This window comes from Tachysurus fulvidraco, chromosome 17 (genome assembly GCF_022655615.1).
Source record: "Tachysurus fulvidraco isolate hzauxx_2018 chromosome 17, HZAU_PFXX_2.0, whole genome shotgun sequence".
NCBI classification, from domain to species: Eukaryota; Metazoa; Chordata; class Actinopteri; order Siluriformes; family Bagridae; genus Tachysurus; species Tachysurus fulvidraco.
Window position 1 is genome coordinate 7188587 of NC_062534.1, and position 16305 is coordinate 7204891.

At 38.1% G+C, this 16305-nt stretch overlaps 1 protein-coding gene across 2 annotated transcripts; it reads right to left on the bottom strand.

Annotated features, from left to right (window-relative positions):
* Nucleotides 1–3284: 3284 nt before the first annotated feature.
* Nucleotides 3285–15961, bottom strand: pcdh12 (protocadherin 12). Of its 2 annotated transcripts, none has more exons than XM_047802394.1 (4): nt 12476–15961; nt 11101–11189; nt 9488–9636; nt 3285–4609 (listed from the first exon to the last, which is right to left on the bottom strand). In XM_047802394.1, the coding sequence occupies exons 1-4, from the start codon at nt 15341–15343 to the stop codon at nt 4221–4223; spliced, it is 3495 nt and encodes a 1164-aa protein (XP_047658350.1). In that variant the 5' UTR covers nt 15344–15961; the 3' UTR covers nt 3285–4220. The 2 variants fall into 2 exon arrangements, with proteins under 2 accessions (XP_047658350.1, XP_027010551.2); XM_027154750.2 differs by having other exon boundaries at nt 11101–11192; nt 12476–15960.
* Nucleotides 15962–16305: the final 344 nt, after the last annotated feature.

A 16305-nucleotide genomic window follows, 5' to 3' on the forward strand; every position in this document is an offset into this window, starting at 1 on the left:
TCACTATCAACAGGGAGCAGATACTTGGAGTTTTGGTTTTTTGATTTTGTATTGTATTTGACACAAAGTTGAGCTTATGTTATGCTTGCTTATGTTATACTCTTTTGCTGCATTTGCTGCAGTTGTGCTGTTGCCTATGAAAAGTTTAGAAATTCATTTGGAGGTGTACATTTTGGAAATCTATAGTTTAGAATCTAAAGGTGTCATAAAAATGGCATACAATTAAAATAAGCATGAATATTGTGCTGACTCCCATTCAAACCTAGTCATCATTTTTCTAGAAGATAAAAGCCAGTGCCTGGTCAGATTGCACACTTTTAGTATACCCTTATAACCTTTAGTATGCCACCATGCAGTCACTCAACAAAAACCTACCCACATCTGCCACACATATGCCAGCTTTATGATGTGTGGTTTGATGTCCCCTGTGGTACGTGAGGAAATGAGAAACTAAAATAAAGTATACTTACCCTCTGTCATGCACATACATTAAATAAAATATCTTTAGAACTCCCCTTGCTTCTTTTTGCCAGAATTAGACCACCACTTACTGAGGTCCATAGATGGGCAGCCATTAACAGAGTGTCACCTAATTGTGAACGATATAAAAATACACCTAGGCTTTCCAGCATCACTGTGGTTACCTACGTCACTTACCTAATCACTTCCTAGAAGAGGACTATTGGAATATGAGATAACAAGCAGGACTGTAACCCCATACAATGCGGTGAAAAATAGTGAGGAATTAAAGATATTTTATAAATAAATTTTAAATATTATAAATATAATAGAAGAATTTCTGAAACATAGATAAGACTCGTTGACCTTAGATGAGAGAATGGTGCCCGCTGCATAGTTGTGTGTGTGAGTGAGACTTGACTGTATGTGTAGACTCTGCTGTGTGTGTGCGTGTGTGTGTGTGCATGAAGGCGTTGTGTAGGTGTGTGAGAATGAATGAATCTGAGTGTGAGTGGCTGCGAATGAACACTGTGTGAAGTTACATAACCTGTGTATGTGCATGTGAGAGAGAAGCAGGCTCTGTAGCATAAGCATAAGAAGCTGTCTTTTGGAATTTTTACTGAAAAATTAAGAATAAAGAAAATTGGACATGTTTCAAACTTGGACATTTAGCAAAATTGTAAAGGATATGATGCTAAATGAAGAAACAAAATCTCTGCTGAAACGTTAATATTTCATATTAGTGCAAGTAATGCTGTTGTGATGCATTTGAGCAAATTCAATTATCTCTGTTGGCAAATATAATAGTTATTGTGTTAAAAAATTAATGCCAGAGATCTTTTGGAGAAAAAATGAAAGAAAAAATTAGGGTTTTTGTTTTCCAGCAAGTAGGAGGAAATGTAGTTGTGTGTATGGTAATATAAGCGTTGAGTAGTTGGTGCCCTCTAGTGGATAGGTGTATGGTAACATCTGTTTGTGTACAATAGGTTCAATTCAATTCAAGTTTATTTGTATTGCGCTTTTTACAATTGATATTGTCTCAAAGCAGCTTTACAGAACATAAACATAGAAAAAATATAAAGAATAATATAAAGATAAATAGAATTCAAAATTCAAGATTAATATTAGATATATTTAAATGTGTTTGTATTTATCCCCACCAAGCAAGTTTGAGGTGACTCAGGAGGCAGTGGCAAGGAAAAACTCCCTTTAATGGTAAAGGAAGAAACCTTGAGAGGAACCAGACTCTAAGTGGAACCGAATCCACATATGGGTGACACTGGGGGTGTGATTCTAAATATACAGTCTGACACACACATTGGTATAAGGTAAGGAAATGCATCAAACTAGAAGTGCAAAGTAGTAGTGTAGTATAGTACAGATATACATAATAAGTAGATGTACAATATAATGTATGTACATATAATCTAACACACACACACACACACACACACACACACACACACACACACACACACACACACACACACACATACATGCTCAGCTGTTCAGAACCCTGGAACAGAAGGAAGTTGGAATGCAAAATATACTTGTTTGTGAAAAAAAAATATCACACTACTCCCAAAAGACTGGATTAAAAAAAACCACAAGAGCAGATGAGCATGGATTTACAAAGGATAGAGCTTGGCCATGTTGGTGCCATTATGCCATTATTTTAAATTAAAAATGTAATTTCATTCCATTTGTTTAATTAACACCATTAAGAACAACATAAATTGAATAGAACAATAAATTATTATTATTATTATTATTATTATTATTATTATTATTATTATTATTATTATATAATTGTTTACTAAAATCTTTATGTCCACTCATATTCCAAAGAAAAGAAATATGTTTTTTATTTGTACGTGAAAACATTTACCATAGATTCAGCTCTAATGTGGAGGTATTCTATTCTATAGCATAGGGCCAACAACAGTAAAAACACAATCATTTCTGAGCTATAGTCTACATCTGGGAAACATTAGCAGGGCTTAACCAAATGAGAGTCCTAGAGGGATTGTTGAGATTTGTAAACTAGTAAGAGAGTTATAATATCAATTCTATAGCACACAAGAAGGCATGTAGCAAAAGAAAAATAAGGGTAATCTGTTCAACCATCTGTGTAAAGCATGATGCACATATAAAGTAGAAAAAGCTAGCACACTAGCAAATAAGCATTATGAGCTTCAGCATATAGCATACAAATGCAGACTTTCTCATGACAGGGACCATCATTTTGTAGACCTACATTGGTATAGTACATCATTGCCGCAGATTAAAGACATGGATCTTTATCCATGAGCAAATCTACAAAGAAATGTGTGTTTATTGTTTCATACAGAAGAATTTCAGTGAATTGCCTCTGATGATGGAAACACAGTGGTGTTGTGGGTCACGTTGTTGCCTCACAGCTGCACTGTTGCTGGTTTAATTCTGTGCTCAGGTTACTGTCTGTTTGAATATCTTTGTGTGTGTGTGTGTGTGTGTGTGTGTGTGTGTGTGTGTGTGTGTGTGTGTGTGTGTGTGTGTGTGTGTGTGTGTGTGTGTGTGTGTGTGTGTGAGAGAGAGAGAGAGAGAGAGAGAGAGAGAGAGAGAGAGAGAAAGAGGGAGAGAGAGAAAGAAAGAGAGAGAGAGAGAGAGAGAGAGAGAGAGAGAGAGAGAGAGAGAGAGAGAGATGCCCACAGATGGATTGGCAACCTTTCTACTAAGCATGTGTGTGTTTGGTTCTTTGTCTCTTTATTAACTGTGTGCTTTACACTTGTATCTTCATTAAACAGTACATTTTTAGCTTTCAGCAAATTTGAAAGACTTTAAGAGATGTTTCATAAGTGTTTATTTATTCATGCTGTATACAAAAAAGTTTTATACAAAGTGCTTACGTAAAAATATGCACATGTAATTCCTAATAATGCATGTGGAAATTACATTTATATCTAGTGTTACAAGGTCAATAACTTACAACACCTTTCCCAGTCAGGGCTCACACAAATCAAGTGCAACGTTTTGTGTCTCTGACAGTTTGTTTCCTTTAGTTTTACTTTATCATTTCTGAAACAATAGAATGTGAAAAATAGGGACACAGAGTCGCTACAAATTTAATGAATTATTGCTATAACAGCTTCATGCCTTTTTGTATTTGAAATTTTAAATCACAGATTGAGGCCAAATTTGATGACTTAAGTCTGCTTGATGACTATTACAGTATTTACATTGTTTAATCGATCAAATACTGAATTTTGTTTAATATATTATTTACAATAAAAGAAATCAGGAAACAATAATCAAGAGTATGACTATGGCAGAGGAAGCAAGGCTGCTTATAATCCATTGTGGTAGAAAATTTTACACATTCCTCCTCAGAGACAGGATTTGTTCTGTTGGTGTTTGGTCTCAAAAAAGACAAAGAGCCATTTCCTTCTTAATGCCCATACAAAGCCATAGGTCTCATAAACTACTTTTTGAGAAAAGTAGCATTGTAGAGTAATTTGATCAGCATCTGAAGCAGAGGGAAAACTGCCTCCTTGTCTCCCTATCACAGTTTCACTTTGTTGCAAAAGAGTACACAGAGTTTATTCCTGGTAATATGAAACAGATTTTTGTATTTCGCCTTAGCTGGCCCGTACCAGACAGACCTCCCAGAGGGACTGATGATGACATGACAAAGTTGCTTAAAACCAAAACCAGTTTGAGAAGGTTCAGTGCTGTTGGAAGGCAATGGTGAGTGTTTGCATTGTTCACATGAGACTTGAACCTCAGTAACGGTTTGGAGTGGCACAACGTATTAAAGGAGATTTTTCATTTGGCCCTAGGTGGCTATCGAGGCCGATAGAGCGGCGATAAGCTGCAGAAAGTCTGTAGAGGATGTCTGACCGTGGCTGAGCATCAGCCTTCTGCGTCATTAGCATCTCAAACAGTGTGCTGACTTCCGAAAGCAGAGTTTCACCTCCTAAAGACCCATTCTTCTCTGGGGCTTTACCAAAGGTAGAGAAGGAGGCAGAGTCATTTGGGCCTAAAGTAGAACTCTGGTCTTCTGAGGGTGGTAGCCCATCAGGGACATAAAGGTTGTCATGATAATCGCTAGTCAGAGGAAGGGACAGTCGAGCCATCCACGCTGGGTCTGGGGTGTCCGAAAACACGTCATCTGGAGAAGAGAGAGAAACATGGTTTAGGCTTTTCACTAACAATTGCTGTAATGTCTGACATGTTTTTATGTGGTTTATTACTCATTTTTTAGATTTAAATTTTATCATTATTTTCTTGAGTGTGGGTTTGGGATGAGTGCACTTCCATTTAGAGCCTTCTTAAAGAAGCAAATACAATGGATATTCATGCTGTTCCACTTTCAAAAACCAAATGAGTAAATATGAAGTAATAACAGGATGAGAGGAAATTGTGAGGAGAGGTTGCATTTATCTTTATTTAGCCACTGATTCCATTCTTAAATGTATCAGTTCTGAGAGTGGTTCATTACTCATCCCAAAAACAAAAAAAACTGCAAAAAAAAAGGTGCAATAAAATACCACTTTCCTGTGCCTCCTTTAAAATATCAATATTTTCTGCTAATTTGTTGGATGGTGCATAAAACTGCTGGCAAGACACAGACTGCAGTTTCTCCTTTTGGCCAACTGAGTTCTAATTGGTCAGTAAATTATTGAAATAAACAAACAAAAAAGTGTCTCGGGTTACTTTCTGCAAGCTGTGTTTTGACCTTGGCCTCGGAAACGGCAGCTGGATTTTGCTAGCCTGTTTCCTCTCTGCAGGACTAATGAGGACCGTGGCCTAAAAACCTAACTAATATAATCATTACCAGCGTTTTTCTAACAGGACCACCCCCACCAACCCACCCCACACACACGAACACACGTACAATCCGAGAATTTAGCCTCAAGTACCTCTGTGTGTATTTACTGTGAATATCATTCCAGACTGCATCAACAAATAATCCCACAACATCCTGTACACGCTTCACATTACAAGAATGAAGCAAGCTGAATTTCTTTACGGTTGCCAGAGCCTGTTTATTTTATGATTCACTGTTGTCATGCATTTTTGAATAGGAGGAAGAGTGAGGTTCCTGTGGTCCACAACCACATGTGAATCATGAAATGACCAATCAGCAAAGCCTCCAGCTGCTCTCGCAAACAACCAGCTGTTATGTCCTATAAATCTATCTATCTCTATCTATCTATCTCTATCTATCTATATATATATATTCCCTGTGAGGGACCACAAATATAAGAGCAGTGTCAGAAGCTTCCAGATTAAAGCACATTGGGAAGAAAGGAAACACATTTGACTTACACAAGAGCTGCTGCTGGTGGCATGGTGTCTTTGTGTGTATAACTGCTCAGACATGGTAGGCCATGATCAAACAAACCCACATGGACCACATCAATGCATCAATGCACATGCTTACAACCCCTAACCACACACACTCACTCACATCAGCCAAGACGAACCTGCTCACTTCTTCTGCTTTGTTCTTTCTTACTTATTAACACATACATATGGGATCTGCTGCACGTTCCCTAAATCCTCATCTCTACTTCTTATCCATTTATAAACAAACATCTAATACTCTCTCAATCTCTCTTTCTTTGCTTGTTAAAAATAATTACAGGGGAAAACAGTGAGATTTCATTAATCTCTCAAACCCAATTACACTTTGATTAAAACCAGACGAAGCCTGCAAAGCCTGACCGCAGCCAAATGGTCCCCGCACCGGGAGGTTTCCAGTTCCAGGTCTTGCTTACAATCAAAATCACATGTTAACTAACTAACAAGCAGCAATGGCTCAGGCCCATGCTATTGGCTACTATGTAGTGAATTTTAGAGAAACTCCATGACAGACAGTTAAAAGCCAACAAGAAAATTAGCTGACAAAATACCCATCTGACTGTTCAACGACTGTCTCATTTGTAAAGAAACTTAGCTCATCTGTCTTTTTTTTTTTTTGCTTTTCAATTAAGACTTTAGCAAAATCAAATTTTATTATCTTAGAAGCGATTAGTGCAATTATCATGCATTAACAACCTAGCTATATACATAGCTGGCCAGATAACATTAAACTGACTAAGTATTATAAACTAATAAAGTGGAAGCGTTCATTTTGATAACCCTATAAAAAAGGGTGTCCCTGTCTAAACCATTGCATACAGTATAATGTTACAAAGAAACTGCAAAATACTCCATCCTTAAAAAATTCTGAAAAGACTACATCTTTTCCCCAGGTTTATACAAAGCTCTGACACCTGAGACTCCTTCCATAAATGCTACATAAACCTATCCTTACTGACAATTTCAAACATATCAACCATGTCAATAATTATTTCTTGTCACTGCTGGCAGGTCTACCTATGAGCACAGTTTGTCCTGTGCAAATGATCCAAAATGCAGTTGCAACTTGTTATCATCCTGCTTAAATTCTCACATACAGTACCACCACACTACTGTGCTCCCTCCACTGGATTCCAGTAGCTGCATAAAAATGGACCAGCTCCATCTTACCTCAAAGCTCTTATTACTCCTCACACTGCACCTCGCTCCCTCAGAACTACCAGCACTGCTCAAGGGTCCCACATCTCAGTGTAAGAGGTATATATACAGCAAGACTCCTTTCTGTTCTGGAACCTAGGTGGTGGAATGAACTTCCCCTAGATGTCCGAACAGCTGAGTCACTTGCTGTCTTTAAATGACTGGTGAAGACCTATGTCTTCATGAAACACTTGAACTAGCACTTTTTCCCTTGTTTGTTGTGTGTATGTTTGAAAAATACAAAGAAAAAAGAAAGAAAAAAATTAAAGAAAATAACCATGAACAGAGTTTTAGGTTAATGATATCCTAAGTCTGTAACCTAGTAAACCAGTGTTACTGTTCAATACAGACTTACAAGCACTTCTGGATGTCACTCTGGATAAGGGTGTCTGCCAAATGCCATAAATATAAATGTAAATATCACACCAAACATTCCGTGTCTACCTGTGATAGCTCAGAAAAATGTAAAATAGTATACAGTCAGATCTCACAGGTCACCTTTAGTGCAAAAGAGAGTGAAGAATGAAGAGCTTGAGGGGAGATAGAGATACCAATGTGAAAGCACTTGCATACACTCACACACACACACACACACACACACACACACACACACACACACACACACACACACACACACATACATTACTATATGTGTGTGCATATATATATATATATATATATATATATATATATATATATATATATATATATATATATATATAGAGAGAGAGAGAGAGAGAGAGAGAGAGAGAGAGGAGAGAGAGAGAGAGAGAGAGAGAGAGAGAGAGAGAGAGATTGGATCTCACACACACAATGCCCTTTTGCTTCCCATTTCATTGTGTCTGAGTTTGTAATAAGAACTCTAAGGATAGGAGAAGCCAGGATAAAGAAGCTATGACTTTTGAGCACTCTAAACTAAACAGGCTTTAAAGATGAGAGTCACTGTCACTGTTAATCATCATGAGTAAACCGTGTCAGCAGATGATACCCTTGAGGAAGGCTGACTCAAATACACACACACACCTTTCTGAGATTACAGTACCTACAAGCATCAGACAAACACTATTCAAAAAGCTTCAGCCTAAAGATAAGGACCTCTTGCCCCAACCTAAAGGCATTTAAAATCTGGCAAGTGAAAAAACAAGCCATGAGTCTTTGATTTAGAGGAACTGAGGCAGTAGTGTGAAGGCGACAAAATTCAGAACAATACATGGAAGGAAGCCCATGGCAGCACTTACTAATTCTATACAAAAGGCCAAAAACAAACGGTCCAAATGCTGCTTACATTATATATGTATACACAATACACACAGAAATATATTCATTTACCACAGTAATGTTATGAAAGTGTTTAAATGGATATATACTGCACATATGCAATTCTATAGACATTCTTAATGGCAAAAGATACTAACATAACCTCAGTTTAGGATTTTTTTATTTTTGAAAAGTTATAGATTTATTATGGTGTAAAATTGTATTATGATGGTGTTTAATATGGTGCCAGGTGTAAAATAAAGCATTTCAGTAAAGTCCTATGAAGTAAAGAGATGAAGAGAGCTGCCTATACTTTCCATTTAAAAGGTACTAGTATTCAATATTCAGTCAGGAATTTTCAGAACCTAAAGCAAGTTCAGTTAAATATAAAATAATAAATAGTTATGTGGGTGTCTGAGGATTTCCTTAACTGATGTAATATTATGTTTCCTTCTTGAGATGTTTGTTGACATTGTGAGCTGGATATAGACTCTTAAAATAATCCATAGTGACATTTGTATACATGATAATGTGCACTTAAAGCCAGATGAATGTTTTGTTTCATTAAGTTCAACCTGACATTTGAGAAAACTAAGCTGAAAGTGAGCTGGTTTCAGTTTTCAGTTTGGTTATTGTGCCTTTGGGAGTGAACCGTCTAAGAAACTATGCTCTCAGGTTGTAGAATTACAGGGTTCTGGTTAAAGTATAACTCTAGGATAAGTAACCTCAAAGCTTTTAGGCAGATCTTGATTCAAGCCCTGGAGGACCTCTACTATCTGATTTCTTTGCCTCAACACATCTGGGTCAATTCATGACGCAATGATAATTAGCTGATGAGTTGAGCAGGCTTGTTAGAACAGAAAAAAACAGTAAATACTCCAAGCACTGAATGAGAACTAATAACTGATGCTGAAATGTAATTCCCCTAAATGTTAGTCTTGTGCAATGAAATGTCATGCCAATATCTTTATTTTGGCCAATGCCGTTATTGTCTTGACATGTTTCAGTTGTATGTGGAGTAGTGTGTAAGTATGACCTTTACATGGCTCCAAAGATGTGTAATCAGACACCATACCAAATGAATAGCATATGGCAGAAAGTAGGATTTTAGGAAATCCGTGGTTTAGACTGAAACTAACCCTCATATTTATCTAGCATGCCATGACAAATTTATCTGACCCAACCATATTATCATCAGCTGACAGTATAAAGCATTAAAGGCTCTAACCATAGTTGCTGAGCAGGTTGGTTAGGCCCTCCTCCAACAAGGGGTCAACTGGGGAGTCTCTGCCTGCCTCCCAGTCCACGTCTCCAGGTTCACTTTCCCCATGCCCACTGTCTTTATTACTTTGCCAATCAGCATCCTGTGGTCCAGACCTTAAGTTCAGCAAAAGATGAGAGAGCACAATAAAGGTTTCAGTAATCTTACACATTCATTAATATTGCTCAGAAGTCATAATGTAGACTGATTTCAGGTGAGGGTCAGTTCAAGTAGCACAGAGACTTGGGGCTAGCATTTAGTTTTGCATTCAATTATAGTTTTGGGCATCCTAAGTCATAAATTATTTTTGATTACTGTTGTGTAATACATCGTGATTGGTTAAAATTCAGTTTGATTAGATCAATGGGTTTTTGTTCTTTTTAACCCGAATTTCTGACAGCTTAGTTTTTTTTTAATGTTATCATTACCTGAGATTTTTAGCCTACATTTTTCAAAAACATAAAATTTGCAACATAAAACTCTCTCTCTCTCTCTCTCTCTCTCTCTCTCTCTCTCTCTCTCTCACACACACACACACACACACACACACACACACACACACACTCTCTCTCTCTCTCTCTCTCTCTCTCTCTCTCTCTCTCACTCTCTCTCTCTCTCAAAGCATTAAATATTTGTTAACTTTTATTGCAGACTTTCCTAATTGAAAAAAATATATATATTTACCAGTGAAACATGACAGAAGTTAACAGAATATATGCATTTAGTCTCCTTGTGGAATTGTTTTTACAAGTACTTTAAGAAAAATTCTAGCCAAAATTAAGTACTCGAAACTGTATTCTCACTTAAGTGCTTTATCTCCTGAAATATTTTCCAAATGGATGCCTGAGCAAAAGCCATGTGGGCTAATGTATGACACTTAGGTCACTTAGGTCAATGATTTATTTTTATATCAAATAACTATTTCACCGCAGAGAAACAAAGCACAGTGGTTTAAGAGATTGCCAACATCTGACAAACAGCATAGTACAGTAAAAGGTTCCTGTAGATCAAAATGAAGCTGACATATTTTTGATATAAGGGTCTTAAATGTAAAGCTAATCTAAAGGTGATCCTCCTGCTGAGATGTGTCATCAGTGACGTTCTTGTTTTTCTCCTAAACTGAATGAAACAATGAAGCTCTGGTTATGATGGTGTGGTCTTTGGTCTAGTCATGACCTGCCTGTCGAGTTTCCTTTCTGAGATAACATTTATTAGATTCACTGTAATGGATTCAACTAAAAGCCACAAACTGGCTGTAGAATGAATACTGAAGTGATTGTATCTTTTTCTGACACTGATGTGTTAGTCATATGAGTGAGACAAGCACTGTGTCCTGCTCAAGAATGCTTTATGTACCACTCTGGTGCCAAGGTGGCTACTGAGGAATATGAGACACCAGCTTCTGGAATTCACTGTGTGGAACCTTGTTTATGATAATAATACCTGCACTATTGTTCCATAGGTCAATGCTTCACAATAATATAAATTGTCTACTGTATTTTTACATTTATGTTTCTATCTTTAATTGCAAAGAACATCAAATAAGAAATAATATAATAAACAGAAATGAGAGAGCTTACCGGCCTCCTCTATGGGAATATTTGTTGCCACGAAAATTTGGTCGAGGCTGAAACTGGCCCTGATGTAGCAGAGACAACAGCTGAGATACCTGCTGTGGAAAAAGAAGAATGGAGTCTTAATATTTTGAATATAGTTTAGATAATTATGGATTTCTGAATTGACATTTTTATTTTTTTAAACACATATCGGTGTATAAAGTACTACTACCTTGGCACCTCTACATGAAATATTAACATAACGTGCACTTTCGTGCCATTTCAGGATTCAAGATCCAAGTGTGCTATTTGTCACATACACTGTTATATACAATATATTATCCACTCCTCCTAGACTGTGTGTATAAATAAATAAGTACTAAAGTAAGTTCAAAAAAAGAATGAATAGGAATAATAAGAAAGAAAAAACGTTAATAGAATGCAACATGTAATATGTATACATGTTTACCTTTCAGATTTCAGTAAACCTGATTTATTGTTAGGGGTGGATGGACCCCAAGATGAAGAAGAGGGAGGGAAACACTAGGTTAGTGAGTAAGAAAAAAGTCAGATGGAGGGCAAAGAGCATTGAGGCTGGGTAAATGAGACAGGAAACCATTCCTACGCAGGACCTATTCTTCTTCAAGCTGTATCCTGTCAGGATACACCTCAGTAAACTAGTCTCTGACCCTGGAATATTTAACTTAATTTCCTATACTTTAGTCTCTCCTTAAGTCAAAATGCCAACTAGGTCATGTAGGCGAAGGAGAGTGGACAGGGAGGAAAAGACAGAGGGGTGGGGATGTTGCTTTGAGAGTCTTAAACTCATGTCCAGCCCTTGTGTTCCGTTAAATGTACGAGATGTATTTGGATGAACACAGGCCCAGAGAATGCAATTTGAACAGCACAGCATTTTCAAAACAATTAAATTTTTTTCCCTTACTCACACAAGTTCATAAGTATCAGGTTTTAGCAGTTGCCTGAAAACCTGTGTATTGTACATCAAAGGGACAACTGTATTATATTTTATTAAGTAGACATACAGTGTCTGGTTTTACATTACAGTACATTTTCCTACTCAGCAGACAGACCTTGAGTTCATCCATGTTTTCTTTTATTCAAAAAGTTTGTCATGTGATATTGAAGGTTGTTAAATTTCTCCTGAGGCACAATGGTGTGGGTTACAGTGTATGAGCCCTGCCTTAATGCCGTAGTACTAATATCATCTGTCAGCTGTCCCCTCAGGCCACCAATAGATAGACTCAAACAGCTTATTTGTGTGAGAAAACACCTGAAAAGGTTCTTATAACTTTAATATCTATGGAACTCATTAAACTGAAATGAAATCAATACCAAAAAGTTTTCTTATTACGGTACTTATGTTATAGTTTTTTCTTACCTGCACCTCAGGTGAAGCCGAAGATAGCTCAAGTGAGTTTTCTCCAAGAGCAGCCATGGATAAGCGCACCAAATTTCGTAGTATTTGTCTGTGGTCTTGTTCCTCAAGCCTTTCGTTTCTTTCTGAATTTTTTGCTCTCCTCAAAGTGGCCTGTGTGAAAGGACCAGAGGCTACAGCTTGGGAGTCAGTCGAAGTATTTATTTCTTCGGGCTTATGGCGTCTCAGTGTGTTGGACTGTGAGTGCAAGGACAAGGATGAGGAGGGGATTCGTGCCTTGCGCAGGGTTCGGTAGGGTGTTGTAGGGGTATGTGGGCATTCTATGCTCCCAGGTTTCCTGAGTGTCTTGCTCTGTGTGAATGGCAGTGTACCATTATTTTCAGCAAAAGTCTGGCTTTGTACCAGGTGAGCAAGTGTTGGCGAAAGACTGAGCTGGTCTTCTTTGTGAGGTTCTTCTTGAAGAGAAGAACTAGATGAGAGTGGCTGGGACTCCTCTTCAGGTGTTTCACACTTTCTACCCCTTAGGACAGGAACCAGCTGTATATCTGTTTTTTGAATGTGTTTCTGTGGTCTGCGAGGGTGACTAGTGTAGGTAGATTCAGCTTGTCTGCAGTTGTAAGCACGAGTGTCTCGCTTTTCTGGGCGACAGAATGTGGTAACGAAAGCAACAACTAGGAGCAAAAGCAAGCAAGTTCCCCCAATGCAGATAGCTAAAAGCACTGTGAAGCTAAACTGAGCCTGTTGTCCAGGAGCAGAGTTCTTAAGGTGGTCACGAAGATTGATGAATGTTATGTCTAGTGTTGTCTGTGTGACAAGTGGGGGTGTTCCCATGTCTGATACTGCAATGACCACTTTAAAAGCTTTGCCAATCAATTCTGTAGCATTGGTGGTGTTCACATATAACTGCCCTGTTGTTTCATTTAACCAAAACAGTCTGGAAGGATTCCCTGCTATTATTTTAAATTTTAGATTTCCATTGAAACCAGAGTCAGAGTCACTTGCTAATATTGTTGTGGCCAAAAAGCCTTCAAGCCTGTATTGGGAAGAATTATTGCTCAGTGGATTTATGGTCCCATGAACTTTGTCCTTCAGTTCTGTCACAATCTCTCCTTTATCTGCATTTACTGGAACACTCACTACTGCAACACCTTTCTTGGGAAGTGGTTCCCTGATGATGGGATAGTTGTCATTAACATCCTCAATCCTAATAAGCACAGTAGCACTGCTGGTCATCGGAGGGTAGCCATGATCTACTGCTTCCACAACAAAGGAGTATGTCAGTGATTCCTCATAGTCTAATGACTGCTGAGCAATAACAGCCCCACTGTTTGGATGGACTGAGAAAAAAGCAGTTGGTGTGCCAAGTTCATTTAACTCTCTAATTGCATATGACACTTGTCCACTAAGGTCTAAGTCAACATCATGGGCTTCTAGAGTCAAGACATGATATCCAGGTTTATTATTCTCATTGAAAACACCAGTGTAGAGAGTTTTGGAAAATACTGGTGCATTGTCATTCTCATCCAGAACATGGACAGTCAAATGCCTTACACAAGACAGAGAAGGAACACCACTATCCTGAGCAAGAAGTGTAATATTATACTTCACCTGTCGCTCCCGATCTAAGCTTCCATTAGTAACAATTATGTAGTTGTCTCCATGGATTTGCTTGAGACGGAATGGGCCTGATCCTCGCTGTATCTGGACTTTCACTGCCCCATTTGCACCTGAATCAGCATCAGACACCATCACAAGAGCTAGAAAGGTCTCATTTGTTGCCCCTTCTGAAACAGTTGCCACAGGAGAATCTGGGGGATTCCATGTAATGTGTATCCGAGGAGCATTGTCATTGACATCTTGAACTCTTACTTGCATTTTGCAGTGGGATGGGATAGCATTGTGACCACGATCCTTTGCTTGTATGTCTACCTCATATAATCTCTTTTCCTCAAAGTCCAAAAGGCCTTTTAAAACTACGGCACCTGTTTGAGGATTAACATTAAAAAGTCTCTGTACATCTAATGGGGCATGTTTACTGAGTGAGTACACAACCTCTCCATTAGCACCCTGGTCAGGATCTGTAGCATGAAGTTTGATAACTACTGTGCCTTGTACTGCATCTTCAGAAAGGTCAACTATAGGAGCATTTTCCTCAAACATAGGACTGTTGTCATTGGAGTCCAAGACTATGACTTTGACTTTGGTGCTGCCAGATTTGGGTGGGTTCCCTTTATCAAAAGCAAACAATGTTAATTCAAAAGATGATTCCATCTCCCGGTCCAGTTCTTTAATAACCACCAATTCTGGCTGTTTGGCACCTCCAGAGGGACGGATATCCAAAGAAAAGTGAAGACTTGGAGAAAGAGAATAGGTCTGCAGGCCATTGGAACCTGCATCTGGATCCTCCGCACGGTCCAATGGAATACGCATCCTCAGGCCTACATTTTCTGAGATCTCCACCTCCTGCACTGGGTTAGGGAAGACAGGACTGTGGTCATTCATGTCCATCACCTCCACTCTAACACGCAGGAAGTGTACTGCTCCACCTTTCCTATAGAGAACACTAAAGGCCAATTCACACTGTTCAGCACCACGACACAATTCCTCCCGGTCCAGCTGGCCCAGTGTCGACACCACCCCATCTCGTTTGGCAACAGAGAATGGTAGAGCCTGACCATGCTCCACAATCCGGAAGTCCTCCAGTGATCCAGTCTCTCCATTCTGACGTAGGTTGTCCAACAGGCAGCCCACCCTTGTGCCTGCTGGTTGTTCCTCCCAAATATTATACTGGATAATGATGGGAGCATTGTCAAGATACTGACCGTCACAGAAATTAAAAGTGGCCAGAAACAGAAGCCAAAACTGAAGCATGGCTGTGTGAGAGTTTAGTAATTGCTAGTACTTAGATAACCATTCCAATACACGAAATAATAAATAAATTAATAAATAAAAACTGGCAACTGTTATGTATTACACTTTTACAAAGTATGTGTTATCTATCTTGAACTATCTGTTTAGTTCCCTAGGTCTCAAGCTATCATGATATCTTTACAAAGACATAAAAAAAATTTATTATTTCATTAACTGTAAAATAACTTCGACATTACATGCAATTTAAAATAAATTATCAATGGGGGGTGTTTCATTATGCACAGCAATTTGCTATTATTATTATTATTATTATTATTATTATTATTATAAAGAATTGATTTCAAATCAGATCATAGCTAAAAAAATTCTATTTCTAACATTATTTAAAATAATTCAATAACTGATGAAAGTAATATATTCTAAATATAATAAAGTCTGATGAATAATAAATATAATAGTATTCTGTCGATATCTACATGAAATATATGAGAAACAGTCCACTAAAAAAAATTAAATCTAACAACTTCTCTCTATCAAGCAACACTATCCGAATGCATTACTCACTCACACACAGATCCTGATTCCATGCCTCACAAACTTTGCTCAATGTGGAAGTAAAGAACTCAGAGGATGGTAGGTTCATTTGCTGGGGGATACGGTGAGCCAATCGAAAGAAGTCAGAGTGAAAACTCCACCCCTTAAGGAAAACTTGTATGAATTTAATGTAATATGATCCCATTTCTCTTGTTCTCTGCCTGCAGCTCTTCATTCCTTTTCTCTTTCTTGTCCCTGTCTAAATAAACACATTAAGAATGGCCATCGGTGGCTCCTGTCATCAGTAATCAGAGTAACACCCAAAGTAGAACCTTGAGGGAGTCCTGAGAACTGTAACAAGACCCTGCTCCAAACTTTTATCCACTATAAGTACTGATGTTATCTCAAACCCAGATAACTAACACTGC